The sequence below is a fragment of the Ammospiza nelsoni genome, chromosome 15 (assembly GCF_027579445.1).
Source record: "Ammospiza nelsoni isolate bAmmNel1 chromosome 15, bAmmNel1.pri, whole genome shotgun sequence".
Taxonomy (NCBI): domain Eukaryota; kingdom Metazoa; phylum Chordata; class Aves; order Passeriformes; family Passerellidae; genus Ammospiza; species Ammospiza nelsoni.
In genome coordinates, this window is record NC_080647.1 from 9,722,104 (window position 1) to 9,736,873 (window position 14,770).

The 14,770-nt window shown below is 38.4% G+C and overlaps 1 protein-coding gene across 6 annotated transcripts in view; it reads right to left on the minus strand.

Moving 5' to 3' along the window:
- THOC2 (THO complex subunit 2) overlaps positions 1 to 14,770 on the minus strand; it is a 47,857-nt gene extending 33,087 nt beyond the window's left edge. For all 6 annotated transcript variants that reach the window (XR_009419536.1, XR_009419537.1, XM_059483272.1 and 3 more), the window contains exons 1-9: positions 14,601 to 14,770; positions 8,780 to 8,835; positions 7,519 to 7,610; positions 6,335 to 6,386; positions 4,815 to 4,885; positions 4,050 to 4,171; positions 3,186 to 3,319; positions 1,959 to 2,125; positions 1,162 to 1,254 (exon numbers count right to left, since the gene is read on the minus strand). Coding sequence is in view for 4 of the 6 variants with exons in the window: in XM_059483272.1 (XP_059339255.1) it covers positions 1,162 to 1,254; positions 1,959 to 2,125; positions 3,186 to 3,319; positions 4,050 to 4,171; positions 4,815 to 4,885; positions 6,335 to 6,386; positions 7,519 to 7,610; positions 8,780 to 8,835; positions 14,601 to 14,662 (849 nt within the window). In the remaining 2 variants the exon portion in view is untranslated. The remainder of the gene's footprint in view (positions 1 to 1,161; positions 1,255 to 1,958; positions 2,126 to 3,185; positions 3,320 to 4,049; positions 4,172 to 4,814; positions 4,886 to 6,334; positions 6,387 to 7,518; positions 7,611 to 8,779; positions 8,836 to 14,600) is intronic.

Sequence of the window (14,770 nt, forward strand, 5' to 3'; positions counted from 1 at the left end):
ATAGCAAGTTAAATTAAACCTGAACTGAAAAGAGATTTAAAAAAATACACCATGTCAAACATGCAGAGACAGACTGGCAGAGAGATCCTGGAATGAGACTGAGAATCACCACCATGCAGGTGAACACTGGAAATGACTGCAGGGACCCTGAGACTGAGACTGGAATGAAACATGCCCATACCTGCACAGGTCTGAGCTGAGCTTGGACAGGCAACTGTAACCCCAAGTCTGAGCATGTTTTGGAAGCTTACAAACATTCTCTTGAAAACAAGATTTATCACCACACATTCCTCACTCCACACCAATTATCTGAGACATGCACTCCTACTCTTGCTCCACCCAACACATTTTCAGCCAAAATACTCCTATGAAGCCAGGGACAGTTATTGGCAAGTCAATATTGATCAGACTGTGACTTAGGCTAGGAAATGCCACACAAATTAATGGCAGGACTACATTCCAAACCTTCCACAGATGTAACTATAACTCTTTCCTTGATTTCAGTGGAAGAGTTGAACCTTTAATTTCTTATGACTATCCATGGATATTGTGAAATTCAAAATTCTTATATAATGTAAAATAATGCGATAACTACAACATTAACCATTCATCAAACTGGAATGTTGGTTTATAAAGAAATAAGTCTCTGATTATATGTGAACACCTAAGTTCATTTCCTTCTTTCAACCTAATAAATGGTCAGTATTCTTGTAGAGCATGAGAGGCCTATTCAGGAACCTGCAAGCATTTTTAAAAAATAACCCTACTATTAAACTAGAACAATGTTTGGAGCTGATTGTCCTGGCACTTTTCTCAAAAACTGATCTTGTAAAGTAGAACTTGATGGCTCTAATTCTTAAGGAAGGTTACTCAGGCATTTACCTCCAACTTCCTACTCTGCCAGAAGGTAGAAAATCTGGAGGATGCTACACAGATAATTCAAATAAAGTTTACCAGCATTTATACTTCAATGTGTGCTTATTTGAATATGTGGCATAAAGAAAGCACTGAAAATTTTAAGAATCACTAAATATTGAACACTTACAGGTATTACACAGACTATAATGAGCTTGAAAATTTAGAAATGGGATAAAGTATCTGATTTTCTTTTTTTAAAATGTCCTTAGCTTTGGCATCTAGCAGAGTAGTACTGTCACTTACATGAACATAAAGATCTTCCAAGTCTATGAGATTATGTTGCAAAAGGACAGCAGCAACTCTGTATAAGGAGGAAGGGGTCTCACCACTTGGATCCTAAAATGGACAACATCGAAATATAAGAAAAAATAATCAGACCATAGCAGAAGAGTATAAAACAGAAATCACCCAATTTCTGTTCAGATGAAACATATTAACCCACAGTTCTCCTTGTTACCATGTGATTTAACAGCAGTCACTAGACTTTACTGTAATACACATTGAGTACTTTCAGAAACAAAACCTTTACCTTCACACCCTATAGTTCTTGTATGCAATTCCTAACTATGCATTTAAAAAAAAACAACTGAGTATTTTATCAAGTATCAACCCTGCAAATATGCTCCTCACTCCTGGGGCTAAGTCCTGTTTAAAATGTACAGTCTCTTTGTTCATGCCAGTCCTTACATAACTCTACAAGTTCAAGTGGAAGGTATCAAGATTGTTTTCAGCTCTTTTAAGAGAACATTAAGCATTCTCCTGTAAAATATGGTAAGAGACTCCCACTCACATAATGAAATTATTGCTTTTAATACCAGAATTTTACAACTTAAAAACTAATTTCTATGTGAAAAAAACCCACCAAAAAGACCAACCAAATAACAACAACAAAAAACCAAAAACCCCCAAATCAAACAAGCAACAAAAAACCCAAAGAAAAGACAAAACAAAAACCAAACAACTGCAGAAAATCTGTTCTTACTGACTGCAGTTCAACCACCAACCACAAAAGCCAAGAATGAATAATGGAAATACATTACCTGATAAAATTTGAATTTGAACCCAAGGATATGGCATAGAGTTTGAGGTTCACACATGTACATGTAAGACTCTATCAGTGGTACAAAGAAATCATCATACTCAGGCCTGCACTCATAGACTTCTAGGATGATATCCAAAACTCTATTAGGATCAAGATTGAAACATCCTAGTGGAGAAGAACAGAGCAGAGAAGCTTAATTTTCATCTTCACTCTGTTTCTATAACACAAATGCATTAACTTTTAAAATTAATTTTCTGCAGTTAAACTTGAGCCTGATTTATCAGTAGCAAAATAATCTGGATCATCTATAAACACCGCACAGATACTTTTGATTTGTAGAATATTGAACTACACAAAAACATTAAACAGGACTTCCAACCCAGATTACAGCAAAAATAGAAATTAACAACTTAAAGGGAACATTTAATAGTTAAAAACCTGACCTCACCAACACCACAGGGCCAGCAAAAGGCATGGGCTGCTGCTCCTTCTCTTGTGCTGCCACACATATTTATTCAGTCACACAAATCAGCTAGTAATTACTTTACAGCCCAAAAGCTGTTCTGGTTTGAGCTAGACCCTGAACCTCCTGATGGTCCTGCCCTGTCAATTCACCATTACTGCCAGCAGAGGAGAGCAGAGTTTCTTTATTTGAAGGGGAGCAAGCATTTTTTTTATAAAATGGCAGCACAGCCTTTTGCCCATTACTGCACTGGCACCATATGAGACAGGCACTGGTGCAAACATCAATATATTGTAAAGAATTCTTTGTTCAAGAAGGAAGTTTAAAACAAGGGTAATTACAGGTATTTCCTGTTTCATCACTCAATTTAGAAATATGAAAAAACCACTAAAAGAACTAGGTAAAGGAAAAACATTTACTACTTCTAATTTCACAAGGAATCACTCATTCAGTATCTTCAAGAATAAAAGAATGCTCATGCACTGAACTGATATATTCAATAGCAAAAAGCATTACTTTGTTATGCTCCAATCTGCCTGACAAGCATATCTTCAAAAGATGTTAAAATCACAGCATGCATATCTAAGGCTATACCATAAATTCAGGATTTTAACTTAAGTGTACCTACACAACATTCCCAAAATTCATTTTTCCACAGAAATAGGAACTTAAAGATACCATAATTCTATCCAAGCTGATCTACTTTATGTAGTCATAAGATCATACAGGAAAACCAATGCTCATATTCAATAAATTCCTTACCTATTAAAGATTTGATATTTTCAAGGATTAAATCACTAGTGATATTTCCAGATAAGTCTTGACCCAATTCTGCAATAAGCTTTGCATAACCTTCATTCTCTTCTCTTAGCAAATTAAACTTCTGTTGCTTATAACTGCAAATAAAGAGAAATTAAATACTGTTGTGTAACATGCATCCAGTGAAGCTTACTTATGCTCTTAGCAATTTGTTATACAAAATGCTAATTCTGAACACATTTTTAAGAACTTATTAACCTGTGCTGTTGCAAAAGCTATTAAATGCAGTATATGAATACCTGTAATGTAGCATGACTCTCCAAATAAATCCAGCTCTTATTTCAAATGCAGACAATTAAAAAGATTAGACTTGCACTTAACAGGAAAGCTTGTTCTACACACTACTCTGGAGGACTGTTCTGTGGCAGTCCATGTTTAAGAATCTATTCTTGTTTCATGTGATGCTCTTTGACACCGAAACATTGGATGCGGAGACAGAAACCAAACATACACCAAAAAAACAAATCTGTGCTGCCCAAACTAAAATAACTCTGTTTGCCTACTTATGAAAACAAAACCTATTCTTAACTGATGCAAGAGCAATAATTTAGTTATACTTTGTAAATTCATATATCTGTATATGGAATCCCTGTAGCAAAAGCCATAGATAACATGAGAAAGATTTTATACTTCTCAAGAGTTTGAAAACTAAAGGCAAAAATAATCCTTTTGTCAATGGCAAGTTAAAATGCAACAAAATGTATTTCCCAAAGAAAACTGAGCACTTGGTAGAAAACATTGTTACCAGACTAATCATCATTGCCCTTCCCCACCCACTCCCCAGACAACCCTTGCCCCAAGACTTACAATAGTTTTGTCTTTATTTTAACAGATTTTTGATTGAATTGTTGAGACTGCTTGATGAGTCCCAATGACTCCAGTGTCTCTGGATCTAAACGCTCCTTTAGGACAGTGTCAGATACAAGGTACTAAAAAACAACAAAAACACACACCAAATCTGTCAATTACAAAGACCTAGAAACCACACAATTATTACTTTATGCTACATGTGCTTTCTGACTACAACAGAAAAAAGTTTGCATTTTGCTTCAAACACAGAAGCTGACACTATTAACTGAAACTGGAATTTCACAGTGGTAGATTTTATATACAAGAGCACCCTAAAGCCCTAGAGTCTAACTGCTGGTTACATTGCATAGCATCCAGGAACATTATTACCAAGAACTGCATATTTACAAAGAGTATTCTTTATTTTTTAAGAAGTCTTATTTTCATATGCTGAACTTTCCTACAAATCAAGCTTATCCCATGCATTTAGGAATGTTACTTCTAAACACAAGAGGATGTTACATAAAGAAGTGCAACTCAGAAGAAAAATTTCTGGTAAACTTGTAGGTAGAAAAATTTAAGTTCTCTCAAAACTCTTTAAAGAACTCAAGAGGGAGCTGTACTATACTCTTCTATCACAACACTTTGGAGATGAATTTTTAAATTACTTGGGCATTTGGAAAACACTCTTACAGTCTTTTCTGGAGAAAAATAAAATCGAGCTTCAACACTCTTCTTTTCCTTGTCAAATTTTGACATGCAATTTTTCCAGGTATAACTTACCAAACAGGCCAATACCAGTTGTGTAAAATGATCCCTCTTATTTTTTTCTTCTAAACAACTTGTTTCAATATCTACAAAAGAAGATGGGGGGAGAAAGCAATTTTTACTTGTGAAATTTTGAGAGTTTCTTCTTTTAGGAGCTATTCTGACAAATACTAATGATAACACAAGGCAAAGAAACTTACTGATAGCATGGCAGTTTCTTGCCATTTCCCACCCACTCATCCCCCCATGGGGTTCACGTAATATCCTGATGACAATTCTCACTCATCCACAAGTCTCATGAAAAGGTAAAACAGAAACCAGAGGAATGTTGCAGTAATTGTTCTTGCCATTCTCTTTGTTGCAATAATGTTTATGGCAAGCATTAAAGATCAATAGTAAGCACAAAATCAGAAATATGAACCAGTGAAGAGGACTGCATGACCCTGGCCTTAAGGTAATGTTCTCATCTTTTTCCCTGTGGCTTCAGAGAACTACCATTTACTGTCTGTCTGCAGTCTTTTACCAGCTGTGATTGTCTGTTACCATTAATGCCTTCTGTATTGTCAACTACTGAAAGCAATTCACTCCTGTGGGAGGACAGGCCATGGAACACTGGCCAGGGCAGCAAACCTTCTGAAGCAGTTATAGAAAAGCACATCATGACAGGAAGTAAGGAGCTGCACAAGGAGTAGAAAACTCCGTAACAGAATGCAAGACAGGCCTTACAATAAACAAACCAACAAGAAACCCACCACACATACCCACAGAGAAAACATCAGCAACAAATATGTCAAAGAAGGCCCTAAAGAGACTGAAAACCAGTGACTGTAGCAGGGTAGAAGTGGAGGCAACAGACCAGTCAGATCAGTCTGGACTTCAGCAGCCAAGACTCTCAGCCAAAGAACAAGCTGCATTAAAAAATTTTTCCAGTGTATGTGGATGAATGGACAAATCAAAATTCTCATATATTGAAACACAGCTGGGAAAAAAATCCTGATAGCAGCAAATACTGATTAGAGTAAAAAAGGGGTTAGAGGAAACAAGCAAGAAATTGTCAAATGTCCTTTGCTGCCAAGTTTGAAACCCAGCTCCTTAGCCACACTATTCTCTGCTACTAGTGAAAGCATAGCATTTGGCTACACACTAACTTAAAGGAAAGAGGGAAAAGAAATATAAATAGAAAAAGGCAGACAGATACACTAGTTTCAGTTATTCCAGTAGTTCAAGAAGCAGCTAATTTAAGTCTTCTAACATCCAACACTCTTACAAGCTAGCTCCTTTAACTATTCTTGGCAGATCAACTTGCATTGCCTTTAATAGGCAAACTTCTGGAAACTATAACAGAACAAAGCAGAATGAAAAGACATTAACAAGTGAAGTACAGATACACTGAGGAAGAATCAACACGTGCTTTGTAAAGAGGAATCATGCTTTACAGATGTAATGAAATTTCCTGAAGAAGTCAACAAGCAGATAGACAAAACTTGAATTTCTCAAATCTGTTGCAATGCTGAAAGGAAGGGACCCCAACTTACCTAATATGCAGAACACATCAGCTAGGATAGAAGGCATGTCTTCTCGGAATTCCTAGGGAACAAGATCCCATTTAATGAAGGCAGAAAATCCAATATGCAAGCTTAGAAAATGTTTGCATTATATAAAATAATGCATCATCATAAAGTTTAGATCAATTAGTCATGCATATTATTTATATTATTAGTAATTCATATTAATAATGCAGATGTTTAATTAGTGACTAATATCTAATGTAAGTGCTGAACTAACTATTGATATGTAGTGACACCCTGTAACCTTGACATGTAATTTAAGTGTGTTTTGTGACCAGGGACAACACCCCCTCATTAGTCCCTCCACCTCCTTGGCTCAAGGCTCTTTATCCCTGTGTGAGGAGCAGGAGCTCAGAAAGTGACCTGCAGTTTCTCACACACCAAACAGATTCTGATTTTCTATGGGAACCAAAGATCCAACATTTCTCATGCCACCCCAACAGCAAGGTGCCCTACAGCCTTGTCTTGCCTCAACACCAATGCTGAAGTTCAAAAAACCCAAAAGAGTTACACTAGATTATTGCAACACATTTTTCCTTAATGTTCCATACACATCAAAACAGCAACTTAGCAAAATTAAGAAAATATTTCTAAAAGATTTTCAATGTGTTTTTCCTAGTTCATTGTCTTAAGAAACCAGTATTTGTACGCATGGTAGTTTAGAGGAAATTACTCTCTTCCTTATTTTCTCCACTTATTCAAAGCATTTTAAGAAGAGTCTTGCTCAAACAAAAAGTAAGTCTAGTGCATTATTTCAAGGGCCATCACAGAACTTGGATATCCCAACAATAAAATGGAACACTGTCACACTGTTATAAAAACCAGAAGGTGGCATCACAGATGTGCTGCATGTGCAAGTGACATTTGTTTCTAGCATTTATTAACTTATTTATTAACAACTTCAGTCTTCATTTGCCCTTTAAAAGTGACTTAACTTTTAATTTATGCTGAAATACCTATTTCTCACCATGAAAAAATGAAACCCTGCCAGTCTACATATATATCAAGTGTATACAAATGAAGGATTTGATAAGAATGACTTTTAGACATATCAAAGAAAAATCTCTTGAATATTCTCCTGCTTGGATGTCATCTGGGCTTTTATAAGAAAGATTTTATTAAGTATGTAATTGTTACAAATATATACTTACTATGACATCACCAAGAACATTAGAAGCTTGATCATGCTTTAAGTTTCCTCTGACAACGTGGTAAGCAAGCTCATACAAAGCCTGCTGAATATCTGTTGAAAGACAAGAGATGATGAAGGAACATATTAGCTAATCCTCTGTCTGTTAAAGCAATGTTTACAGTAATGCTGCAGACATCAGACAAGTAAAGGAGATATGTTTCCCTCACCAGTAAAGGGGATTACTTTGTTATTGCTAATAGATCAAAACTGATCGTCAAAATCTAAGATTTCACACAAGCATAAAGTGAGCGATGATCCACTTTCTCTGGAGAGTCCATGGAATAACAGTAAAACAGGAAGAAAAATCACCATCCTGCATACAGTAACCTGAGTCTTGATAGGTGACTTAACAAGTCATTCTTACCTTCTAATTCACATCAATGTCATATTATACACACATTATAATATTATCATGTTATACACACATAGAAAACATTACAGTACTTTCCTAGCCATGTCTCATCACAGATACGCTCTCTAAAACCATTTCTCTAGAAGAAAGTAAAATTTAATTGGAGAAAAAATGTTTGATAAGGATTATTTCTTCATTTTTCTAAGAAAAGTCTCCTATGATTCAAGAATGTAACCTTAAAAATGCTTGCAATAAGCTGAAGCACTAAACAGAGGTATTCCAGTTGAGAAAAACCTTGCACAATATAAACATGGTGGTTGTAAAATCAGCTGTGAGAAACCTGTAAGGTTCTTAAATAATACACAAAAATGTTGTGGTTTTACTATATAAATAATAACAAACCCCCATGTTTTCACCTTGTACTTTCACCACATGGTTTGCTCAATAAACTATATTCAATAACAAGTTACACAGATCTTAATGCCTTAAATCATGCAGTCAGTAAGGTGGTGACTACAGACCACTGTGGGTGAATTAAAACAATTTATTTTTAACACAGGCTAATTTCACACTTGCACACTTAGGGTTCAGATATTTAACTTTTAAAATAAAATCTAGTTTTGTGTTGAGCTTGCAAAATGGAATTCCATTTTCTGTGGCATAAATCAAACATTGGACAATGTTGCCAAAAAAACCCCTGGATGTCTGAAAGCAATCCTGGTAGTGGATGTTTGTATTTGTAGTATTCACCTTCAGCACCCACTAATGGTCACATGAACATTCCAATCACACACATGCAAAGGTACCATAATCAACTGTTTCCAGGCTTGTTTTCTATTCAACTAAAACCAGCAAACAAACAACTTACCTCTGAAACCCACATCATGATTTTTGTTTTCACTGAGAGCACGACATAGCTGCACACTAAAATAAAACAAATGTTTTAAAAACAATCATTAGATATTAGGATACAAATGTTTTGGGGTTCTTTTTTCATTGATGCTCTGGCTAAAGCAGCTTTAGATTTGGGTGGTTTAAATGGATAATGACATTTGAATTTCTCCAAAGTAAACCCTAATTCAGAGAACTTACAGCAAAGAAACACAAGATTCCCAATAGATCTCATACACATATAAATATTCTTCCTAACATTGTATTTCCTTGAGAAAAGTAAGAACATGAGGCAAGGAAGTCCTAGCAATAATCTACTGGCATTATCCAATGAGGAAATGCTTCTCATTGAAAAGTACCATAGTTATAGTAATTCTAACTCCTGCTTGTAAAAAACTTTCAACATTAACATATGTGCATGATTTCCTCATGCAATGTTTCACCAAGAGTAAGACAATTTTTCTTAATTCTAGTCCCTAAAACAATCCACTCTAGGAAGCAGAAACCTGTCATGTTGCATTGTGACTGGCTGCTCCCAAAGAGCCATATGCAAAAAGCACTCAGAGTGCTGTGCACACTGTGCAGGAGAGAAATTAATAGTTCTCTGTGTAAGAAAAGAAATGCTTCTCCACTACACTGACAGCTTGGAAATGGACATCTTTCCAAGATACAAGGATCTTCCCTCTTCTCTACCAGTACGGTCACCTCAGCAAGAGGTTTCAAAAGCAGTTTCCTATTTAAAAGTGGCAGTATTTAAGAAAGGTAGTGATTTATCTTTATCATAACAGACACCAGGGAATATTTGAAGAATTTTTGTCACATTTGCACATTTTCAACTAGAAGTTCACATATTTTTCAAAGTATCTTTCACGTGCAGAAAGTGAGAAGGGTATCAGAGCTACGTCTCAGTCCTACATAAGATGGCAAGACTACAGTTTGCTGTGGGAGCCATTTTAAGCTGTCTCAAATAAGGCAGTTATGTGCAATTGTTACAGAGGCTCATCATGAAAAATAACAGTAAAAAATAGTTCTGTGGCAATCCATTACTCATTCCATTTGCATCCTATATAGATTATCACTTCTCTAGCAAGACTAAGCAGCTGTTCCAGCAATCAGAGGATTATAGTTAGCAAATATAAGGTATACACACCCTTCAGACAACTGGAAACTAGGGAGTTTCACACATAACAATCAGCAGAAACACAGAACCTCAGCAAAAAGCAAAGGTATGGCTAAAATGTCCTAAACACTATTGAAGAGGATATATTTGGAAATAACTAGAATAGAGACAGCAAAACAGGGGAATAGGTATTTTATTTTTCATTAATGGTAAGTTAACATTTTTAAAGAATAGATTTCTTCCCCCAGCTGTCCCAAAAAAGTATATCAATTCCATAAAAATCAATTTTGTTAAATTTTAATTACTTCTTCATAAAGAAGGTGCCCTATAAGCACTCATTTCTAAATTCTCTATACAAATAACAGTAAAGTGAAACATCAGATGCTTAAAAAAAATTTCTGAGACAGACACTTTGGCCCCTATGTCCTAAGATTACCATCCTCAACCAGGTTACGAGAGCAACAACCCTGTCTGCTTGGATTGATGAGTTCTTTTAAGTACACCTTAATGCAAAATCAGAGCTTCAAGCCCTTCCCATTCCCTTCCCAGCAGTATCAAAATAGTATTAACAACACCACATTATTTTAAGACACAAATCTGTTTGATCAATATAGTAAAAAACCCTAAGATGATCTGCAAAACAACATGCTTAATGTTTGCAATTAGAACCCTCTGAATTATTATACTGGAGAAAAAAAAAAAGAAAGGCAGAAGTATTTCTTTTTATGATTCTATTCTTTTCTAGAGGCAGTCTCTCAAAGCAAGACCACCTTTGCTGTGGGTGCTGCCAGGCAGTACAGCTGCACTGATTTAATGGTGTGTTACTGCAGAAATGGGACACACTCAAGAACACTTCCTCCCTTCTCAGCAGCAGTTTTAGCCCTCCCATCAGTTACATCAGTGCACCTGACAAACCTGGCACAAAACTGGTCCAAACCCAGGTCTCCAGCCACTTCTGCAGGTTGGAGCACTTCCCAGGAGGCCGCAGAGGCACCCTGGTGACTGAAGACAAGGCAGTCTCCTCCTTTCCAGCAACAACAACCTGAGAGATTAGTTCATCTTGTCTCACCCGAGTGCATGAAATGAAAATCAAAACAGCTGCACCTTCACCAGACAGAATCTGGTCAGTGTTCATTTGACTTACTACTCTGACCTGGTAGCTCATTGCTGCCAGCTTAGGATGGAGAACTTCCCTGCTCTACTAAAACCTACATCTCTTCATCTGAAAGTAAAACTGTCCAAAATAGTTAAAAAAAACCACACAATCACTTTTGAAAACCACAGTTTCAAAATTAAATTCATTTTGGATTGTGATGGGATAGATTTGCTGAGAACACCAATTCTGAAGCAGTGTGAACAAGTCTGCATGGCAGAGGCAGCAGCAGAACTGAGACCTCCCAAGTCATACACCACGTCCTACAACCTCCATTCCACTCCCACACAGGGATTAAAGCAGTAATTATCACAAAGTGCATGTGCCTGCCAGCACTTAATATATGCATAACTTAACTGATGCAGGTAGTTCTCCAGCTGAGATAAAGTACAATCAATTGCACTTTGCAGTCAGGATGGCACAACTACACCCAACTCTCTGGATGATTCCCAGCCCCTGACCTGCGTGAGCAATGTTACAGTGTTGGGTTAAAGTAACAAACAAGCTGGAAGGGCCTGAAAGATCCAGTCTCAACATTTCACATCCGCACGGTGTTAAATTCTTCAGTTTATCCTGAGGCCTACATTGCATGAGCTGCCAGGCAGGTACTTTATTAAAGCCCTCCATCCACACTAAAGGCTCCTTGCTGTGCTGATCTCTCACAGCACAAGGTACCAGTTCCTGTGTGTGTTTTAAGTGTCCCTGTGGCTGCAGGCACAGACCAGCATCTGGCCGTGCAAAACACAACAATTTTCCTACAAAGACAGCACGCACAAGTAGGTCTACAAGGAACAGCATAAATGGTCACACTCAGACTCCAACTTCATCTGCACACCAGTATCTGCCAGTAGCAAACAAATGAACATCATTTAGTCAAGTGTACTTAGATAGAGGAGGATCTGAACAAAAAGTGACACGTAAGATGACCACATCCTGACCAATGTAGTTTTGGCAGCTACATACACTTGAAGCCACCACATTTATGTATTTTTATTAGATAATATCACAAATGAGGAGCTTGATTAATTAAATTCCAAGCTTGTACAGTTTTGACCAATTTCTCTGAATTAGAAGCAAATGGTCACCACTGCATTACTAACTAACATTATGACATTCTTAAGACATACAAAATCCTTACCTTCTGATTTCTGGATAGTACTGTTAAATCATGACAAGCTGATCACACAATCAAAAATATCACACCATTCAAAAAAACCCTAAAACTACATCAACCCCCCCCAAAAACAACAACAACAAAAAAGTCAGAGCAATTATCTTAAGCAGCCATTATTAATCCCAGTAGAAATTGAAATGCCAAATTAAAACAAACCATTTTCTTCTCTCAATTTTATTTTCTTCTCTCTTCCCCCAGAACACAGAAATGTGTTTTCATTTAGGTATCTACTACTGCCAAAATACTATCTCAACTGATCTAGCCAGATCATGTAAGCCATTTCATGCTCCAGCAAGTAAAGTAAAAAATGTAAAAGTTCTTCTTTTACCATAAGAACTCATCTTTCCTCGTAATTATGAAGGGGTTTTATCTCCTTAAAATGCCTACCAAAAACCTTCTAAATTTTTGTAATTCTTCTATTTGCTAGTAATGTCAGTTTTGCCATTCTGCAGCATCCTTCCCCTCCCCACTTTTCTAACATCATTACAATGAATTGGCCTCACTTTGAGCCACAAAGACCAAGAGTGGACTTAGGACTAGACCTAATTTTTATTCTTGGGCATACTAGTATTAGACAAATAATTCAATAAAAATAAGTAGTGTTACTGCATTTACTCCCTTTTTACTTTAATGCTTAAAAACATTTCATGTGTTTCATTCTGAAATTATAGCAGCCTAGCTCTGTTTTCCTCTAACTAGTCAGGGGATAGGAAGTTTTGGAAAAACAAACAAGAAGTCAGGCACTGACGACTCTCCCAATAAAACTGGCTTCCTAGTAAGTTCTCTAAATATTGTCTACAGGTATACACCTTAGATTCTGTAAAATAAGTTCATGCATATTCCTCACATTTATAAAGCTACCACTGCAAAGCCTGACAACTGCTATCCAGACACAATTACACTTCTTTTAAAGCATATGGCCTCATCTGCAAACTGCTCTGTAAGTCATGCCTGGAACGCCATTTAAGCAGTCTCCCAAATTAAGTGCAAGTACCACAAACACAGGAATCCAGCTAATCATTTTGTTTTATTGGTCCCATGGCAGATGAACACTCTGTTCCCATCCTGTTTGAGAAGTACTGCTCCAAGGGGAGAGAAGAATCCTGGAAGGTTTATCATGGTCCAAAGCCATGTAAGCTGCCTCTTCCAAAGCTCAGAGTGCTGAGAACCCAACAAACACAGTGCAGTTGCCATTCCGTGATCAGCCAGGAAATGTCTGCTCTCTTGCAAACTCCACACGGCCTCTCACCGTGTTCAGCTTGTGCATTAACACAATAATGGTTCCAGCATAAGTCAAACCAAAAATTACATGGCCATAAAGGGGGGCCCCTTCACTACAAAATGGTGGCTCTGGAAATAACAGTGTTTTGTGCAGGATTCTCTACATTCTCTAATCTCCAACCCACTGCCGTTTCCCTCATGCACAAGATTCATTGGCAAATCTGCACAACCATTCAGAAAACACGAACAAAAGAAAATAATAAAATGTGTGATTATCAAGAAGTGTTTCTCTAAGTGATCCCTGAAAAATCCATATATAAAACAGCAAAATTTGAAGTTTTGTTGTTACTTACAATAAAAAAGAAAAGCACATGGAAGAATTAAAATAAGAGCACATAAAACATATAGTTAGTGCAGAGAACACTCCAGTTTAAACTAACAAAGAAACATGAAATGACCAAACTGGTAAAATATCCCTTCAAGAGCTGTACTGCTGAAACTCAACATTTAGTGAACCTGCCACATTAAAATGGCTTAAAACAGACACAGGCCCAAAATGGAAAGCTCCTGGTACACCTGGATTAATTTGAGAGGTTGCAACCGGACCCCTCCGTGCACAAAGCTTACTTTGTGGGATAGAACAAGCGTGAATACCCGATCGTATTTTGCCTGGGTCAAATAATACGGGGCCAGTCCTATCAGAACCGGTAAAAAAGTGGGAACGGGGCCTGGGGCCTCTGCCAGAAGGATCAGTACTATAGAGCCAGAGACACAGGAGCGCTTCAGGGTCCGTATTACCGCGGGGGGCGGCTGAAGATGAGCCCGACCCCCGACAAACCCGGCCCCGAGGCTGGAAGGGGGCGCTCGGGGAGCCGGGAAAGCCGGGCCCAGCTACGGCGGCCGAGCGTCGGCGGAGGGCGGCAGCACCCGGCCGAAGCGGACGGGAGGGCGGCCCAGGCCCTCATCCCGACCATGGCTGCGACCCTACGCCCAGCAGCAAGGACGGAGCCCCGACTGCCGTCCTCCCCGCCGCCCCCCAGGCTCCCCGGGCTGGCGAGGCCCGGGCACCCTCGCCCCCCTCCCGCAGGCCGCAGCGCCCGTCCCTCCCCACGGCGAGGCCCCGCACTCACAACTCGCTCTTGCCGCCTTTCTCCCAGTTCTTTATCCACTCGGCCGGGAGCAGCGCCGCCATCTTCCCCGTGCAGCGCCGAGGGCCCGGATGGAGCAGCGGCGGCGCCGGGTCAGAGGGGACGGACGGGCCGCGAGAAACCGCGGGACGCGGCCGCGCCGTGCGGGGAGG